This window comes from Macrobrachium rosenbergii, chromosome 11 (genome assembly GCF_040412425.1).
Source record: "Macrobrachium rosenbergii isolate ZJJX-2024 chromosome 11, ASM4041242v1, whole genome shotgun sequence".
NCBI lineage: Eukaryota > Metazoa > Arthropoda > Malacostraca > Decapoda > Palaemonidae > Macrobrachium > Macrobrachium rosenbergii.
Window position 1 is genome coordinate 40,532,764 of NC_089751.1, and position 20,104 is coordinate 40,552,867.

At 35.3% G+C, this 20,104-nt stretch overlaps 1 protein-coding gene across 4 annotated transcripts in view; it reads right to left on the bottom strand.

Annotated features, from left to right (window-relative positions):
- The window catches only part of LOC136843348 (recQ-mediated genome instability protein 1-like), a 96,297-nt gene that overhangs the window by 10,252 nt on the left and 65,941 nt on the right, over nucleotides 1-20,104 (bottom strand). For all 4 annotated transcript variants that reach the window (XM_067111645.1, XM_067111646.1, XM_067111647.1 and 1 more), the window contains 5 exons: nucleotides 17,862-17,995; nucleotides 14,029-14,215; nucleotides 11,886-12,770; nucleotides 4,518-4,643; nucleotides 1,701-1,796 (listed from right to left, as the gene is read on the bottom strand). In XM_067111645.1, coding sequence (XP_066967746.1) covers nucleotides 1,701-1,796; nucleotides 4,518-4,643; nucleotides 11,886-12,770; nucleotides 14,029-14,215; nucleotides 17,862-17,995 — 1,428 coding nt within the window. The remainder of the gene's footprint in view (nucleotides 1-1,700; nucleotides 1,797-4,517; nucleotides 4,644-11,885; nucleotides 12,771-14,028; nucleotides 14,216-17,861; nucleotides 17,996-20,104) is intronic.

The following is a 20,104-nucleotide window of genomic DNA, read 5'->3' on the forward strand; positions in this document are numbered from 1 at the left end:
GATACTTTTCTTAGTTAATTTTGGTGCAGAAGTTAATACAAAATAATTCTCCTAATTTAAATTTGTACTACCAGATAATACAGGAAAGTAAAGTTTTTATCATGATAAATAAAATATACAGGTATTGCCCTACGTATGATGGGGTTAGGTTCCAAAAATCCCATCATTTGTTGAAAAAATCGTATCTCGAATATGGCCTCACCTGCTCTAGGGTAATCAGTACCATCTATACATATATGGTAGCCTAGCCTACACTACACAGTGTACTCTGTACATAAACGGTATAGTAATTATTAGTGTCAGCTAATTCTGCAGGTTCAATGCAGATTGACTTATGATAATTCAGTATAAAGAGAAATTGAATAACAAACAAGGATTAGCCTACACTATGGTATATCGTATAGGCTGCATATACAGTAGCCTAGCGTACATTATACTGAACTCTATTCACATATCAACAGTATTATACAAACATCAACATAACGAATGTGCATCTTTTTCATGGATCTTTTAAAAAAGTTGTTTTACTACAGTGTATCCAATTGTGTATATTCTCATACTGCTTTTGTATTATAAATTGTGATCAGTGTTTTGCTTTGGGAATCGATCACGCAGTGTTTATTTCGCCGCATTTAACTCAGTTCAGAGCGCTCTTCTTGCTTCTAGTTAGCATAAATGAATATAGATTATTTATTTGGGACAAGGATATTTTTCGTTATACGAAGTGTTTTTAAGTCGAAATATAACTTAAATACGTCTCGTTGTGAAATTAATTTAGATAATTGTTTCATTAATATATGACGTTCATGGGAATTGCACCTGGCCATTTTGGGGGCATGTTTGTTTTGTGTAAAAAAAATCAAGATTCCATTCACTATTTTCTCTTGATTTCATCATAATACAAGCTCTAAGTATTTATCTTTTATCGGCGTGAAAACAGCAGTAATTTGTGTTCTTTCATGCCCAGTAGTTTTAATTAAAACACATTTTCTCCAATTTTATTTATGGTCGAGTTTCATCCATGTTGCCGATGCACAATAATTTATAGTCATTAGCAGCTTGAACATTGTTTTCTCAGCTTCAGCTACAACTTGCAGCTTAAAGTTACTGGAGCAGTATATTTCCTTGCCGATCTTTTCTCCAAAGCAAATAAGGGTATAGTGTAAAAAATATATCAGTCTTATTGTACTTAACGTCATTTGTAACATAACTACAGTAATTGTTTAACCGTACGATGGTTGAAATACAAGCAAAACATGTTATCCGATTCGATTATTGGCAAAACAACAATTTCTCGTTCAGTTTTTTATGGCTGTACACATTTACGCGAGAGTATAACGTTACTAACAATACTTTTATCATTCTCTTTTACTTTTTTAACTAGAAGATGGAAAAAAGAGATGGAGGAAAAGAAGTTGGTCTATTGTAAATTGGTCTCTCTCGCTGCCTGACTGTATGCTGCTGCCTGCGCCCACGCGAAATATAAAAATATTTTCTAAGTATTTTCATATCAGTATTAATTGCTAACCCCATCGTAAACTAGAAATATCGTAAGTCGAATTATCGTAACTCGAGCACTACTTGAACTTGACAATCTGGATAAAAATCTAGTCACTAAAGTAACTCAATATACTGTAGTAACAAAAACATTTTAATTTCATGCATCTTAATGAAATCAATAACAAGAATGATAAACTCACTTTACTTAGCTGTTGCTGAAGAGCAGGATTGAATCGTGCTTCTTTCTTCTTGATTTGGAATTCACTGCATGTCATTCCTATGAAGTGACACAGGATCTGAAACAATACATCATAAACCGGGGACTGCCTGTATTTACTGGTACACACAGTTATAATCACATTTCACTTGAATATTTTCAAAACCTGGAGTAACCTAACAATAATTACATGTAATCAACAAAGAAACAGAATATTTACTAGTAAATTCAGTTATTTTCCAATACAGTTCTAATGACAGTATACAGTATAGTGAAAATAATTAGACCGACATGAAAGTGCAGAGTTCATTAGTCAATTACATTTTTAAATAGTATATTACTGCACTCTGCAAGTAATTGTATGAATGTCTTTCTCTTGTTTGTTTACCCACTCTTTCTCTCATCTCCTGTATCGTTATTACATTGTACTACAAATTTTTATAAAATTAAGTAGGTCCTCGACTTACAGCAGGGGATCTGTTACAGTGCCATGCTGTAAGTTGTTTTCTGCCGTAAGACAGTGCTTTGCCTTTAACAGCGCTTATGGCACCATAACTTGATGTTGCATCAAGTTACAGCACCATAAGTGCCATTAACTTGATGCCTATTCTTGCCATTAGCGCCATTCAACGGCGCTTACGGTGCCGTAACCATTACTGTACTGAATTTAGTACCTTAAAACGCTCTCCTCAAAACTTACAGTGAAATACTGCTACACAACAAGAGAGGGAAGAAAGGAAGCTAGATCAGCTCTGGGGTGTGTAGCCTGTATTAGTGGCTGTTAGGTCTTTTACAATTCAAATACTTATAAACTTTTTTTGTTTTATCTTTACCTCTGCATCAATTAAAAAGTATAAGAGGTAAAAAGTTATTACATACAGCAAAAATGTTACGCTATCAAACGACCTATTGTAATTGTGACATTATGGGGGTGCTTGTAGGGGTTTATAGGGTGCCTAGGTTACTTTCTACGGGTTTGATTGTATTTAAGTCCTTTTTTTTTTTTTTAAGTTGCAAGTCTGAATGAATTATTGGTGTAAGGTGAGGTACTACTTATAATAAAAAAACCTGAGGCAGTGTTGACACTTTAAAGTAATATTATAGCTACTCCCAAACATATACACATAAAACCCCATAGGGGGGTAGCACCATCAATGTGCCTCACACAGTACACTGTAGGTTTTAACTTAAGGTTTTCTGCATCATCCCTTTGACCCCTAGCTGCAACCCTTTTCATTCCTTATACTGTACCTCCATTCATATTCTCTTCCATCATACTTTCCATCCTCTCCTAACAACCGTTTCACAGTGCAACTGCAAGGTTTTCCTCCTGTTACACCTTTCAAACCTTTTACTGTCAATTCAGCACTGAATGACCTCATAGGTCCCAGCGCTTGGCTTTTGGCCTGACTCCTATATTCTATTCTATATACATAAACATCCATAACAGCAAAGAAGACTTGAACACATGCAATAAAAGGAACAAAAGGCCTGTATTACTGGGCAGTGTAACATCATGGCTTTTTAACAGAATCTGGATGCAGGCATAGTTAGTTATTATTATTAAACTGACTAACCAGACCACTGAGCTAATTCATTTTGCTTTCACACGGCTGACCTGAAGGATCTGTCTTTATCAATAATAAAGTTTAGATCTGATTCATTAAATTACAGCTTCTGAAAAATCTGTAATTTGGTTTAATTGATCTGTTCTCAAAATTTGACATTCATTGTCAATTAAACTGGAAATTCACATACAGTTTAACTATTAAGTGTTACTCTCCAGGGACTGGATAATGAGAGCAACTCATAAAATATCCACTGCATAACAAGCAGTGTGCACTATTAAGGCTTGGGCGCTGTGACACTCAAGTCCCGATTGAAATAAAGAGGAATATGACCAGGCAAGAAACCTAATGATAATACAAATTCCAAAGACATGAGCCAAGCAACTGAAGAGTGGGATGTGTAACACCTCTGGTCAGTCTTGGTGCATAAGAATAATTGTTGTGTAGACTGAACATCCAACTACGTAGCATCAAACTTCAGGATAGACTTAGAAAGCATAGCCTTCACTGTGAATTACCTGTCATCTGCTTCTGGTAACAATAATAAACTTCAATATGTAATCTTATTTTTGGTAACAATAATAAACTTCAATGTGTAATCTTCACTGTCTTCTATACAGGAGGAGGCCAGTGGTCAAGCTGTCACATCTGGTTAAATAGTGGAAGGTTCTTATTGACTGTGTGAGTCCTGTCCAAGAGATCTAATTCACGTTATGTTTAATGATGTTGCTTGTCAAGAGTTCATGAAAGAAACAGGTGCAAGAGACCACTGGAATCCAACTGAGCTTCAAACAGCAGCAAACCCAAATCCTGAGAGTCGCCTGTGCTGGTAGTTCCTTTGCTAAGAAAATCGCTTATCCCAGTTACAAAACTATCCTAATGCAAAAATCCAAAATAGTACAATGATGCAGCTCCCATCAGTAGCAGCCCTTACTGCACAACTGTAATTCTTCATTCCTGGGACCTCAGAATCAACATAATGCATACACAAAGCAGACTTGCAGATGGCCACCTTTTCTCCCCATTCAAAACTAGTCTCCAGAATTTGCATATTGTATATTGGGCTAAATTATATGAACAGCAATGGATTTGTAACAAGCAAACAACAGCCATTATATAGTCTTGTATAAACCAACAAGTTGAAAAACAAATCTACAAGGTAAAGAGTAATAGAATTGAAACTCATAAACCAATGACTATGAATGTCAGCAATAATGAGTCAAACACCTCACCTTGTTATCAATATCAACTTCATGTGATGCAGATCCATCATTGATCACAGCTGTGAGTCTCCAATTACCATTGGTTACTTCAAGTTTTGATATAAGGGTCATAATAAATCCCTTCACAATGTATTCCTGAAAGAGTAAACTATAATAAATCTCTTCACAATGTATTCCTGAAAAAGTAAACTAAGTTAAAAGATCACTTTGGAGGAAAACAATGTTGTACAATTCAAAACAGTAATTTTTTTATTTCAATCAGCAATCTTTGGAGTGAAAACGTTTTGTCTGTATCTCTTTAACAAACTTTCTAGATCTGTAAACAAATAAATTTTATTAGGAGCTATGAAGCACCAAAGCTATGAGCTTCTAATTTTCCCCAGATTCTGTAATATGGTTTTGGTTTTAGCAAATCTGTGCCATGCAATCTCTTAAACAACAAAACATACAACAGTTATGTTTTTCAGCTGACATACCATTTCCAGTGACTAACTGAACAATATTAGCAGATAAACTTTGTTTTAATCTGGCATATTTTGATAGTTTATAGCTTGTAAGAGCTACAGTAAGATTTTTCTTCATTTTATGTAAAGGATGCTGGGATAACTAAATATTTTGTCTAGCTAATGTCTAAATAATTCTTTAAAGATGAAAGTCATAAACTATAACTATATTTTGAAGGAGGGAAAGTTTCAAAATTGTAGCAGAGGGATAGAAAGTTATTAGACTGAGTATTCCTGAAACTGCTGATGTCTACTATTATCTTACATAACACTGGAAAACAACCTACAGAGAAGGTGAGGTCCGGGTTATCAATCTGACTACTCAACTACAATATAATCCTTAAAGAACAGATATTTGTCCAAAATGTAGCCAACTTCACAGAACCCATGTCCTATAACAGACCCTTGGTAGGCAGTAGCAAGTATGCACTCCTCAAATCCCTGGATGTCTCAGCCAACCAGATCACTCTTTATATGTCTGTATGTCAATTACTTTACTTTTTGCAAGGCTTCCTATTTGTTACCAGATTTTTTCCAAAGGGCTGTCTTAACCCTCTCGCGCTTACAGGGGTTCCTATAGCACTACCCGGTACACGACTTATGTCATGGAGGGAAAAGTGGGGCTCGCATGGAAAAGTTTCTTTGTAAAAATCGATTCGTCCAAACTATAACTGATATACACTTCTGGTTTGTTTTATGATTTTCAACAAATGATTGAATTTTTCTCTAAAGCAATCAGAAAATCTTTGCAAGACAGAAATTATAAAAAAAAACATGATGAACATTAAATTTTTAAGGAAAATCGTAGATATTTTTAAAAAATAATCATGAAAAATATAATAATTAGGTTCGGGGAGTTTATTTTATACATAAATTCCGTGGAAATGTTTGAATTTTCACGTGGAAGCAATCATTTTGCTATAAATGTGTTTGCTAATTAGCTGTTACCGATTAAAAAATGCTAATTTTTTACATATGGCAATTTTCAGATTTTCCAACCTTATGTTGACATTTCGTATCGTACCTAAGTAAGGAATAAAGACAGAAAAAAATTAAGGTGGCACTAGAAAGCTGAATAAATTTCCTATAAAATGCACAAAAGAAAGATATATGTATTGTTAGAATAAAATATGTCGTTAGATTACGGACAATTTTTTATTTCTAAGAAAATACACAGCAACGATTATTATATAGAAACGTTGATATTTTTACATTTTGCTGCTCAGCACGATGAAGTACAAAGAATGGCCGTTCGAATGATATATAATACATGCACACTGAAGTTATTTACAGAAGCACAAACAGGCGTACAAAAAATTACCTACGCATGCATAAATTCCAGCCAAACTACAGCGTTCAACATGTATATATATACGCTGACATTTTTCGTAATAACTTGGTAATAAATAATGCTATAAAAAAAGTTAGAACTGTGATGGAAAGCTGAATAAATTTCCTATATATATATATTACCTAAAATCAATAGGTTTCCCAGTAAATAATTGAGCAATTGAAGCTCAAAGACATAAGTTTTGTTTTTTTACGTAAAGTCAATTGTTCGCTAAAGATTTTTACATAGAAACGTTGATATTTTTACATTTTGCCGTTAGCACAATAAAGTACAAAGAATGGCCATTCAAATGATATATAATACATGTACATTGAAGTTACTTACGGGTGCACAAACAGGCGTACAAAAAATTATTCACGCACTCGTAAACCCTGGGTCATTGTTCTTCACTATTTGTCTTATCGAAAAACACGAAATATTATTCAAAATACTAAACAATCATTGCAAACACTTTTATAACAATAACAAAAGCAAAAGCACTTCACAAACGCAGATAAATGACAACAAAGCAAAAAACGTGAGAGCGCTAAAAAGACGTGCTGAACTCGGTCAAAACAGGAAGTGAACTGCTCGAGTTTGGGGAGGACTGCAGCGCATGCGCGATACCTATCGGTTTCCTGTTTATGTTTTCTTGTAGGTCCAAGATCTGCCCACGCAATGGCGCAGTCCTCGTGTTCTTCGGATAACTCGTTTTTCTTTGGTAAATCTCCCCCGAAAATAGCTTACGGATGATGCGGAAATTGCGTCATCGGAGCACTTACGGCAAAAAACTTATTGACGCGGTTTCACGCCATCAGATCACCAGAGGGTTAATTTGTACATTTATATCATAATTTTCTTCATTTTCATTTCCAGAGTGTATATTTTTGCTTTTGCAAAATAACTGGATCACTTTCAGTTTTTTCAGAGGTATATCAGCTCTACTGGATGAAGGGATTTTTCTCTAAAGCAAAAAGTACTACGCAAGAAGGAATTCTTTTCAGAACTCTATTGTGTCAAGAAAAAAATCATCTTATTTAATTAATTTTTACCTTCTCTGTACATATTTTTTGTATATTTAGTGTTCTTTTTAAATTTTGCTTTTTGTTGGTAATGGCTAATGATCATTGGGTTTGTGAACATGTTTTTCTAAGCTAGCTCTCAGCCCAGATTTTTGCTTATGTTCCTACTACAGTATTATGTTCATTTAGGTTTAGTTTTTATTGCTTAATTTACTGGTTTATGAAAAGTAAGCCTATTCATCCTCAACTACTTGAATTTTTGTTTTAATTTGTATTAATGTTCCTACTCATTATGAGTCAATACTTTCAATTTCATGGTCACTGTTTTTATGTATTTTGTATATTTTATTATGTGAAATAGCTTCTCCCTCCCTCTTTGCAGTTACTACTTTTTATACTGTGTACATTTTTGCCTTTCCTGGTATTTTGTTATTTACACTGCAAAGCAGTTTTCTTCACTAAAATTATGTTACATACCTTAGCACATGTATTTATGATGTAGTTTATTCTCTCTGTCATTTTTAAGAATGTAGTATCAAAGTCGTTATGGATCCCCCTAGCAGGCCAAGAGATATGTTAATGATGAGCTTGACAGCAACCCAAACAAGCTATGCAGTAGTTGCTGGGATTAGAAACATAGTACAGTATATGCCTTGACCTCACTTACCCCACCTATATTGGTACCTATGGAGACAATGCTTAAGATGTTTCTCCTGAGAAAAACTGATTAAATGCTCAAGTAGAAACAACATAATTTTAGAAATGGCAAGAGTTGCATAGATCAAATATTTTTGTTAAGATGTACTATGCTACATGATGGCAAAAAGGATGTAACATTAACTACACACCAATATTATGGAAGGTCTGAGTCATTATAGTATCAATATTATTAAATATAATAAAAAGCTAATTCCAAGTATCCAAGAATGAAACAGATGCAAGAAAAAGCTGATGGCGTCTTATTAAATGAATTTACAGTCAACAGCAGTGTGATATGGGGAAATGTTATATGACCTCTGGTGTTTGCCATTTTCATGGGTCTTATGTTAAAAAAAGTGTTTGAGATGGTGAAAGTTCAGATTGGAGCAACAACAGAAAGTTGACAGACTTACGATAAGCAGACGATGTCACTTTAATAAGCAATAGGCAAAATATATAAAGCTTACTTAACTGAAGCAGCCTATGTCAAGAGAGATGGAATTAAAGAGGGCAGAGTATGCACATAAGGATGAAATGACACTGAACAGCCAAAGGATTAATGATGCAGAACCCTTCAGATATTTAAGAACAATGATATCCAACACAGGTTCTCTTGATACGGACTTTAGCAAAAACCTAAAAAAGCAAAGTCAAACAATGGGAATGATAAATAAGGTTTGGAATTCAAGCAGACTAAATTTACAAACAAAGGTAAGATAGTAGATTAGTGTTGTATGATGTGCACTTGAGAATACAGCTTCAAGAGTATTGGGAGTCAGATGACAGGAAAAGAGTGAGAAATACCATATGGAAAATTACAAAATTTACATATTGTCAATGAAATAATGGTGAAAGGAAGATGGAGAATGCTTGTGCAAATGCCCAAGCTGTTCTTAAACCCAACATTTTAGAGCCACAGTTAGAGGATGGAGTTTTCCTTCCCTGGACCATCCATGAGGTACTAACTGGATATGCACCTTACCCTTGATATTATGCCAATCACCATAGAATGCCTAACACTTTATGAATCCCCAGCTTGACAGCTGAAAAGGAATTTGTCCAATTTTACGTGTTTCCAACCCATGGTGTGAACATGAATCACAATCAATTTCTCACAATGTCATTAAAAGGAAATCATTTTGAACCAGAGGAGAAAGTGAAGTCAGCAAGAGAAATGAACATGCCTCATCAATTTACTTAAGACAGCAGCAAAAATTTAAATAACAACTATGTAAACCTATCCAAGTTGCTGGCCCCATTCTACATCAAAGGCAAATGGTCAGGAGTTTTAGGGATTATTCTCTATCATAACTGCCCATGCTTCAATTCCTTCATGATAAATAACTTTTTATTGAGGAAGAACAATCTAATTCGGTGCACAAACACTTACCTGCACCCACGGTTTTATTGCTATTATGAAATCACTATACATCCTGTAATCAATGATGTAAAGAATGAAACTTCAGAAAATAAGGCATTTCAGCTACCCAACACTACTTTGAACCAATGAAAGAATGTTTACTGCAGGTATGATTGAGGGCTTCACTGGTTTTGGAGAAGAACTGCTTAAGGGGAGCGTTTGACGAAAAAATCGAAAAATCAAAATTTTCTGAGATATTTTATATATGGCATCATACATATCCTGACTATCTTCTCAGAAAGTTTTATTAAAAAATTCGCCATAGTTTAGGAGTTATAAACAAAAACAGTAACCCTATCAGAGACAAAATTACATTTTTCGTATAATGTAATGATAATGTCAGTATATCGGTAGTAATTTCCTTTTAGCTATGAAATAATAATATCTAAATGCGTTATATGGCAACCCTGTGGACCTAGTACGCATCAGCGAAAGCCAAGAATGCCGCAGGGCAGGCAGTGACGTCAGACAGTCAGTCAGTAGCAGCTCAGAGCTTGACTAAGTAAGACGTCGCACTGCCCAACCTGAGCCGTGTTTTGACACTCGCTTCATCTAGCTTCATTTAGCGAAGTTATATTACTTTGCAAGTCTATTGTTATATATTTTGGCTTTTCAAATATGTCATAAAAACATCAAACTGTGTAACAGCAAGCAAATAAATACACAGAGAAGCAAAAAATATCGTATATCTCAAAACTAAAGTTATCGACATTCAAACTGCATCTCCTCCATAACGAATGCACCGATCTCAATGAAACAAAAAGCAAACAAAAGCTAAATAAATTATCTACAAACAAATAGAGAGTTTTTTTTCATTTTGTCCCTCAAAAATTTTTGGGGAATTTTTTTCCAAAAAATCAATCAAAGTTTTTTCAAAAACGAAAAATATTCATAAAAAAAAAGAAAAAAAAATTGAAAAAAACGCTCCCTTACTTTGTTCTAATATATAATATCTGTCTACCACGTAAATTTGAGCTCTTAGTTTGCAGAAGTTATGGAGGAGATGCATTTTGAAAAATTTTTAGGGGGGTGGGGTTACCAGCTAATGAGGGGCGGAAGACAAAAATTATGGTTACAGTCCTTTGCCCTATACAAAAATAAACCCAGGCACAAAATTTGAAACTGATTCATTAAAAAACAAGGGAGTTATTAGCGAAAAACGATTTTATCAAACGCTCCTCATATCGTTATAAAACTTTGAAGGCCGATATCTCAAAACTAAAGTTATTGACATTCAAACTGCATCTCCTCCATAACGAATGCACCGATCTCAATGAAACAAAAAGCAAATGAAAGCTAAATAAATTGTCTACAAACAAAGAGAGAGTTTTTTTCATTTTGTCCCTCGAAAATTTTTGGGGAATTTTTTCCAAAAATCAATCGAAGTTTTTCAAAAACGAAAAATATTCATTAAAAAAAGAAAAAAAAAAAAAATAAAACGCTCTTTACTTTGTTCTAATATATAATATCCGTCTACCATGTAAATTTGAGCTCTTAGTTTGCAGAAGTTATGGAGGAGATGCATTTTGAAAAATTTTTGGGGGTGGGGTTACCAGCTAATGGGGGCGGAAGACGAAAATTATGGTTACAGTCCTTTGCCCTATACAAAAATAAACCCAGGCACAAAATTTTAAACTGATTCATTAAAAACAAGGGAGTTATTAGCGAAAAACGATTTTATCAAACGCTCCCCTTAAGAAAAACTAAAAATCTTGTCTATTGAAGACTAAGCCATCTGCTACCTCCACTTAATTTGGCATTGAGTACTCTGACAATGAAGTTGGTTCTTCAGCAAACACTATCCAATATCTAAGGTATACTCTGAAACAATAACCATCATTTGGTCTAATCATTTTTCATTTGCCAAAATGGATCCTTCTCCTCCCCAACTTTGAGTGATTTTATTAATTTCTCTTGATAACTCTGCCAGAACAATTCCAATACATACCGTGTCCTTTGCTAATGGCCTGACAGCTGAATAAATTCTACGCTTGACATCTGGGCTTGTCACTCAGGCAGTGTTATATTTCAACAAACAGCTCAGTAAATAAATGTTTCAAGATCTATGGTACAAAGATATTTGAAAGCTAAAGATGATTAAGATTGAGATGAGAATGCTTCCTTCCAAGAGCATGTTAAAAGTTTTTTATACCTGCATATCCATTTATTTCAGGAACTTCAAGTCCAGTATCTAGATGTCCAAAATATTTTACAATACTAAATAAATTTTCAAAAGAATATCCTAAGTCATAAGCCTACAATAGTTCCTGTGTTCTATTCTGTTTTTAAACAGCACAGCATGCACTATTCATAAGTAAAGTCTATTTCACAAACTGTACTTTCTAAAAGCAATTACAGACTTTTTAAACAAAACACGATAAAATGGACTAATTGCTAAGTTACCTGCATTTGAGTGGGATTTTCTGGTAGAAAGTAGAGATATGTGAATGGAGCTTTTGTTACAAGATGCGTTGCAGAATCCTTTTTCTCTGTTGTCTTCATACGTTTCTTATTCATACCAATTTCTTCTTCAAATGGCTGGGCAAACTCATTCTCCATTTCATCAATATTTAAAATGTTACTGTTTTGTATGTTTACAGGTACTTTATTTTCCTGATTTCCAGGAACTTTTGTCAGAAAATTTGTAAGGCACGACTGCTTAGCTCGGAGTGAATTTGAGCTCTTGGATAAGGATGACATTAAAGGGCTAACTTTACCAAGTTTCTGAGGGGCAACAGCTCTAACAGGTGTAGCCTTGTTAGTTACAGAGAAATTATTCTGGTTCCCAAACAAAGGTGGAGGTCTTATAGGTTTTGAACTAGTAACCTCTACGAAACTATTAGATGGTTTAACTGTGGTTGATGACAGTCCAGCAACAGTTCTTCTTGGCTGAGTAGATGATAGCTGCACTGACTTCTCTTGAACTGAACTCTCAGCAGAAAGTAATAGTTCATCATCGAAATCGTCATTAAAAAATTCTTCACATATTGCCATATCCACGTCTGAATTTCCCAAAGGCTTCTGATTTTGACTTTCCTTTGACCTAATGTTACCAGGCTTTACACTATTATTAACCATTTTATTACTCATCATGCTGTTATTTGACGTTTTCTTACTGTTCAGCGCATGAAGATTTTTAGAACCACTAGAAGCATTATTATAACTGCTACTAGATAAAGAAGAACCTGCCTGTGATTCAATTTGATTTAGGGCAGCTTCTAGATCTGAATCAAGGAAATCATCATCCAAGTCATCCATTACTGGAGGTGGTGGTGCTGAGGGAGAGTTCTGAAAAGATGGAAGAAAAAAATTAGATGATTAAATATATTATGGCTAAAATTTTGGTATTAATGCCATTTAAGGAAATGCAGAAACATACAAATTACACAGATGAAAAATTAAAAATTAGTAGGTCCAATCCCTTGAGACCATCTTCAACCTTCAAAAGTAAATGCTATAAATATAATTCATGGTGCTGTACTAGACATAAGATAACACCGTGTGCAACCATATATTTTTCATATTTCTTATAAATGCAAGGAAATGAAAATACCATTTATTCTTCTCCTGTAAAACAAAACCATTATCAAATGCTAAATTCTAATACCATATCTTAAATATTTAATATAATAATAATATATAATTAAAACATTCTATAGAATATATTGTTTAAGCCTATTTTACATTCTAAACAGTCAGTACTCCAATTATCAAAGAGTTTTTCCTCAAGTTATCTATGACTTGCATTAGCTGAAGATGAAGAAACAGGAAAACACTAGTATACACATGGAAAAAGGAACTTAAAATTATACTGTTAATGTTCTTTCTCTGAAAAAACTTACTGAGGATAACAAGGCTTTGTGCACGTAACTATCAAAAAACAAAATTTCACTTCAAATGTTACCTTATGAATTTTGAAAAAAAAATACCTGGAGTAATGAAAAACTGGAGAGTCCAGATTCCTATACAGCTTTCTACCGTTATCTACTACAAACTGGTAAAAACTCACCAGATATTGTACATGAAATTGCAGATGACAACAAACTAAATGTTACAAACAATAAGTACACTAAGACATCAACAAAAGATAATGAACTAAATAGAATAACCCCAAAATAAGTGATAGCCAACTCTCCCCTCAACTGTGCCCATTTACTGTAAAGTACAGTACATCATTATAATTTATAATGTACTGTATATTATAATGTGTAGTACAAAAGTCAATAATGACTAATTTAATACGTGCTTTGAGCTACTAGCTCCTGCACTCTCAAGGAGCCCTTATCTCTATGGCAATGGGAGCAAGAGTAATTCTGCTTAGAGTACCAAAAGGAATCAGGATAAAGGTTGGTAAAATCAGGAGCTAGAGATGTTAAAGCTACCCCATACTTTACCTAATGGTCTTTAAATCTATGGTACTTGTCTTGGTATTCACAGTCACATATATACACCGTGCTCTAAATCTATGTACATTCTGCAAGAAAAATATGCCCCATTCCAAAAATAGTTTTGTAAGGCTCAAAGTTCCCAGTATCTAATAATGTACCTGTTGTCTATTCACTGAGGATGCCATTCTTCCTCCACCTTGTCCACTTGCAACATTTGGTAGGTTATGTGACCTTGATGGTACCCTGTTAACTTGAGAAGGATAATACTGAGACATCTGACTTTGAGGGACTTGTGTTGCTTCAATTTCCAACAGTTCATGAGGTTCATCCGTTTCCTCAACGCCTCTACCAATATACAAAAATATTTATGAATAACTTAAATGCTTTTTAAATTACAAACACTTACTTTACATTTCTTAATTTACCTTATAAATCCCCACTGGTAAGCTACCATGTTGGGTAGGTCCATGGCTCATATACTATTAACAAATTATTACAAATGGAGATGCAGAAGAGAACTTGCAATGTAACTGGAAATTTGATCATTCTTTACTTTAAACTTTATTCTTACGTAAAAAAAATCTCTGCTATCTAACTGCATGACCATGACATTGGCCAAATTATCTTGTATCAAAAAAAAAAAAAAATGTGTGTGACTTGATACTGATACAACATATCAATTTGTATGCATATAAACAAAATAGTAAGGAAGAAATTTAAAAATCTGTGGAACCTTCAACTTGTCAAGATTACCTTGGGCCAGGACATGGTAGCAAGAAATCATTTGGAAAAAAAATTGACTTTAATAAATCATATTTGTTCATTATAAACCTTTAACATAATAGCTACAATAGCAACCAAAGTTGGAATGATGGAGCAGAGCTACTGAAAAATCCTTGAATTACCCAATTCCTTATGCAAATTCCTGGAGTTATTTGCTCAACTGCAACCACAAACAACCAGATTACAGGTCTAATATCACCTTGTGTTGCATCCCTGAGAACGAGACCACAAACTGCATGGAACTCCTTACTGCTTGCTATTGACATGTCTACACCCAATTGTGTCACAGGAGATAAAGTTAAATACTTAGATCTTATGGGGTAAGAACAAAAACACTGTTTACCACTGTTTACCAAGGGTAGAAATTCCTATGCCTCCTCAGCAAATTGTGTGAAGAAGAACAAGAAATAAAATATTGTGTCCTGTTTCATAACACATTCTTTAAATGAACTGACAGAAAAAATTTCTAGTTCCCATGAATCCTGGAGCTACGGAAGAACTGTTCTGGCATGGAGACAACTCTTCATCTTTAACGTGGAAATGGGAGCTATAAGCTGACAAATTGTGCAGTAATTAGTTCTGGCACCTGAGAAAATATCTCATCTAAAAGAAGCTGTTAAGGGAAGAGCTATCAATTTTCCTGCCTTGGTGGAAAAATACTTGTAAGTGACAAACAGCTGAATCATCAATGTCATGACTAAAACAGTAAAAACTGCAAGAGAGGTACCAAGAAGTCCCAATCAGAACAAACAAAAACATCTGAAGATGAAAGTGAAAATTTTTGCGGAGACATTTTCATAATTATAAAGAAGTATAGTTCGAATGCATCCCATCAAATTGTATAGAACACACCCAAGTTTAACAAATGAAATCAGAGGATAGAAGATTTGCATGGCTTCGAAATATCTTCAGCTATCTCAAACATTCCTCCTGTCTGAAAGGTATCTGGCTGACAGCACGGTGACCTACTGAGAGAGAAAATGGAAACCATCACCCACTGCATGTTGATGCATTTCATGATGGTAGTCATGTCACTCATCAGCACCAACAAATGGGCATTCACCCACTTTCAGAATGCTTGTGGTACTAGTCAGAAGAGACAAGAAGGCAATCTTGGTTGTGGAGTATCTGTGACTCCGACATAATGACTAATCAGTTGTCCAGGTAGCACCAAAGGTGTATCCAGTGTAAATGGGCTGGCTCAAACAGAAACCAGGCTGAGCACTGTGTGAACATTATAGAAGCTATCCCTAGTCCAAATTACAATTTAAATAGTCCAAATTACACTTTAAATTGTCCCTTTGTAGATAAAGTGGAGGTACTTCCTGGAAGATGGATATTTAAAAATAAGCATATTTCAGTACTATACACAGAATGACTTTACTCTCTATGATGGAAGCCAACACGGAGCATTGGTTTTCCACCTTGAATGGAGTTTGATGAACAAATTTTTTCAATGGCTAGAGGTCAGTGATTGGTCTCCAACCCCAAAATAATTTCCCAACCAAAATAAGATAGTAGAAAAAGCCCAGAGATTAGTCGCTACAATTTCCAGCAGATTTTTATCAAACATCCTCCTCACCTCCATTGACAAGGTCACAACTTCAACCAATGATGGAAGATAAGCCAGAAAATGGACTGGTTGATCGAGATTGGGGGCAGCAGACCAAACAGTAGTTTGCCTCTGTCCCAACGGGCAAATATTACCACAGATCCACTTGCAATCATTGCCATGATGACCAATGTATTTCAGAGCAAAGTCCACTCTTGTCTAAAACTGAGCTGGACAAAATACCGCAAACAGCATCGCATTTCTTCAACAGCAACTTTGTACACAGGTTTGCAGAGTAGTGAGAGAGGGAAATCTACACTTCCCCATCTGACACCATTAATCTCTTGAACTTTGCCCTCTACTTGGTCAAGTCAACCAACATATTTAGCTATTAATCTAATGATGAGGCAGCCTGTAAGGAAGCCATGGAAACTGACTCCATGGCTCCTGCTTAAGAAGAGAAAACAACCTCTTGCCTGATAATACTCCTTTGGGGGGGCCATTTGTTAATCTGAGGGCTCAAGAGTCTACCAACTGGGAAGTGGCCTAGCAATCACATGCATCAGAGGCAGGAGAAGCAGCTTGGAGGAATGATGCAAAACCATTGAACTTTTTTATCCAAACATCATGTCATGAATTTGCTCCAACAATCCCCTACTAAGCAGCAACCAAGGCAGCCTAAAAGATTATTTCACTTCAGGAGTGCACCCTAAGGTATGCTCAACTGATGAAATCAGTTTGACAATGCCATGTAAGCATCCCTGAGACAATCCAATTCTAAAAGACCCCTGGCTGACTGATAAGGTCCCCTCCCAAGGAAGAGAGTAGACCCATGTCAACCTTGCCTGATGACTGCCAACAGGATCATGATAAGACACAACTGGAATCTACAGAACGAGTTACCAAACCACAATCAAGCAACAACCAAGCACAACAAAACCTCTGTCAACCATCCTATACACAGAAGCAGAACCAGAACCAGACCTGCTGGAATTTGCACTACGCACAAGACAGGAGCCACAAACACTACCAGGTGTGCATGCATTGGTAGATGAGTCAGGCTCTTTGACTGCCTCATCCACCTCTCCCACAGTTAGATTCATGCAAATGTGAGTAGGGTCTGTCATCACCCTTTCAAGGGTTTCTTACACAGGGAGACTTCTTGGCCTTGTTCCTGTGCTTCAGCTTGTCCAGAAACAGAGGTGAAGAAAAAGACTGGAAGGTTGTGGAAGAAGAAAAAGCATGCTTGCTCCTCTTCCACTCTCTCTGATTCAACATTTCATTCCCTACTTCAACAACATCAGAGGGTTTTGATTTTTGAAGGAACAATTCACAATTTCCTACTTACATTTGATTTAGTGATACTATACTTCTCTTTGAATACTGCCCCTTCTTTTAGATGAGATCAAATTACACCATCCAACATCCTCCAGACAAAATCCCACTCCTACCTTACATCAAAATATTAATGATTAACTTTTTCTTTATTTTTTATAGATGATAGTGTTTTAAAGAAAATTTCAAGATATGAAATTTGCATGATGTCACTGGATTCTCAGGTGGTTAACTGAAAGACTAATATATGCATTTCATATGATCAACCAACATAAAATTATACCTGATAAGTTTCCAAGAGAATTAGCAAGAAACACTTACAAAGTACGAGCAAGGACGTTTTCTACTGCATTAGTGATGCTCAAGGACTCTGTAGCACCTCCTAAAACAGTGATGTTGTCCCTAGTCAGCAACAGTACCCCCCGCCTGCACTTGACAGCACCAGAAACTAGCACCTTCAAAGTATAAAAAATGTTTCTAGGTGATTAAGTTTTATGCATATCACATATGCATAAAGTATTTTTATTTCCCTCACATAGAAAAATTAGTTGGAATCAATGTGGAATGATAAGAAAAAGTAAATATTTTCTACTTGCAATACCAAAAATTCCATATTAACGTGTTTATAAAGACTTTAAGCAATGAGTATTATTTTTTAGACAAACACAACAATGTACAGGCAGTCCCCGTTTATCAGCGGGCTTGGTTCTCGAGTGCTCATATTTATGCTTACATTTTTCGTAATTACTCGGTAATGTATAACGCTAAGAAAAAAGTGAAAATTGCAATGGAAAGCTCAATAAATTTTCTATAAATAGCCCAGGTAAAAGCAATGAGCGTTCTCAGAAAAAACTGAGTAATTGAAGCTGAAAGACGGAAATGTTGCTGAAAGACAGAAATATATATAAAATTAATTCTTCACTGTTTATCTTATCGAAAAACACTTGCAATATTATTTAAAATACTCAGCTATTTGCAAACACTTTTATAACAATAGCAAAAGCGAAAGCACTTCACAAACGCATATAAATGACAACAAAGCAAAACACGTGAGAGTGCTAAAAAGACGTGCTGAACTCCGTCAAAATAGGAGGTGCAGTGCTTTAGTTGGGGGACGACTGCGGCACATGCGCGATACCTATCGGTTTCCTGTTTACATTTTCTTGTAGGTCCAAGATCTGCCCACACAATGGCGCAGTCCTCGTTTTCTTCGGATGACTCTTTTTTTGGTGAATTTCCCCCGAAAATAACTCACTGATGACACGGAAATCGCATCATCGGAGCACTTATGGCAAAAAATTTATTGAGCGGTTTCACGTTATCGGATCACCAGAGGGTTAAGGGCTCAAGGATGCAGCAAAGGCATGGTATTGTCAGGAGGTAAAAGTGGAGGAGGAGCTTAAAAGCAAGAGAAGTAGATTAGAACCTAATATACTCTTTTGGAGGAAAGGCAATAAATTGAATGGTATTTTATAAACACATGTAGATGATTTTTGCTATGGGGGAACTGAAGGATTTTTAAAGGAAACAATTGGGAAATTGAAAGGGAAATTGCAAGTAGGAGAACAAGAAAGTAAAAGTTTTAAGTATATAGGAGTAATAGTAGAGCATGAGGAAAGTAGAATTTGTCTTAATCAGTGGCAGTATATATAAATTCTATAAGAGAACCAGAATCTATAAGATTTACAGGTAACAGAGTATTAGGACAAAAGGAGTTGACAGAGTACAGTAAACCCCCCTGTATCTGCATTCTCACGATTTGTGGACTCACGTATTCGCGGATTTCTCTGTGGAATGTATCTACCCATTATTCAAGGAAAATTCGCCCATTCGTGGTATTTTTCCCTAAGAAATATTCACTAATTACCATATTTTCATATTTTTCATGACTAAATGCACTTTTTGTGATAAAACTATTAAAATACTCAGGTATAAGCATTTTTAGAGGGTTTTTCTTGTTTAAATTATCAAAATAGGCAGTTCTAAGTGCTTTTACAGGGGTTTTAAGTATTCGTGGATTTTAACTATTCATGGGGGGTGCGGTATGCATCCCCCACGAATACAGGGGGTTTACTGTACAGCTCAGTGGTAGGGCAGTTGAATCGGGTATCACTACATACCATCCCAGAAATATCATACGATGTTAGTGAATTAAGTAAAGCTTTTAAAGAAGGAATGACTCAAGATATGAAAAAGCTGATTAAAACAGAGAGAAAAACTAAGAACATAATTGGAGAAGTGATAATGAGTGAGTTAGAAGAAGAAAAGATCTATTGGGAAACCTATGCAGACGCTTCATTTGGGAATACTGAAGATGGTCATACACAACTGGCATATAAGATATCCTTGACAGATGGCAAGAGGTGAAGTCCCATATGGAGGAAATCCAGAAAATCTAGAAGAGTAGCAAAATCCACCATTGAAGCAGAAGCTCTGAGTGTGGGGGAGGCCATAGAAGGATTGACATATTTCAAACATTTGTGGGACGAGATAGTAGGCGAGCGAAAATTAGAGGCATTGGTTAAAACTGATAGTAAAACCCTAATGACTGCAATAAAATCAAG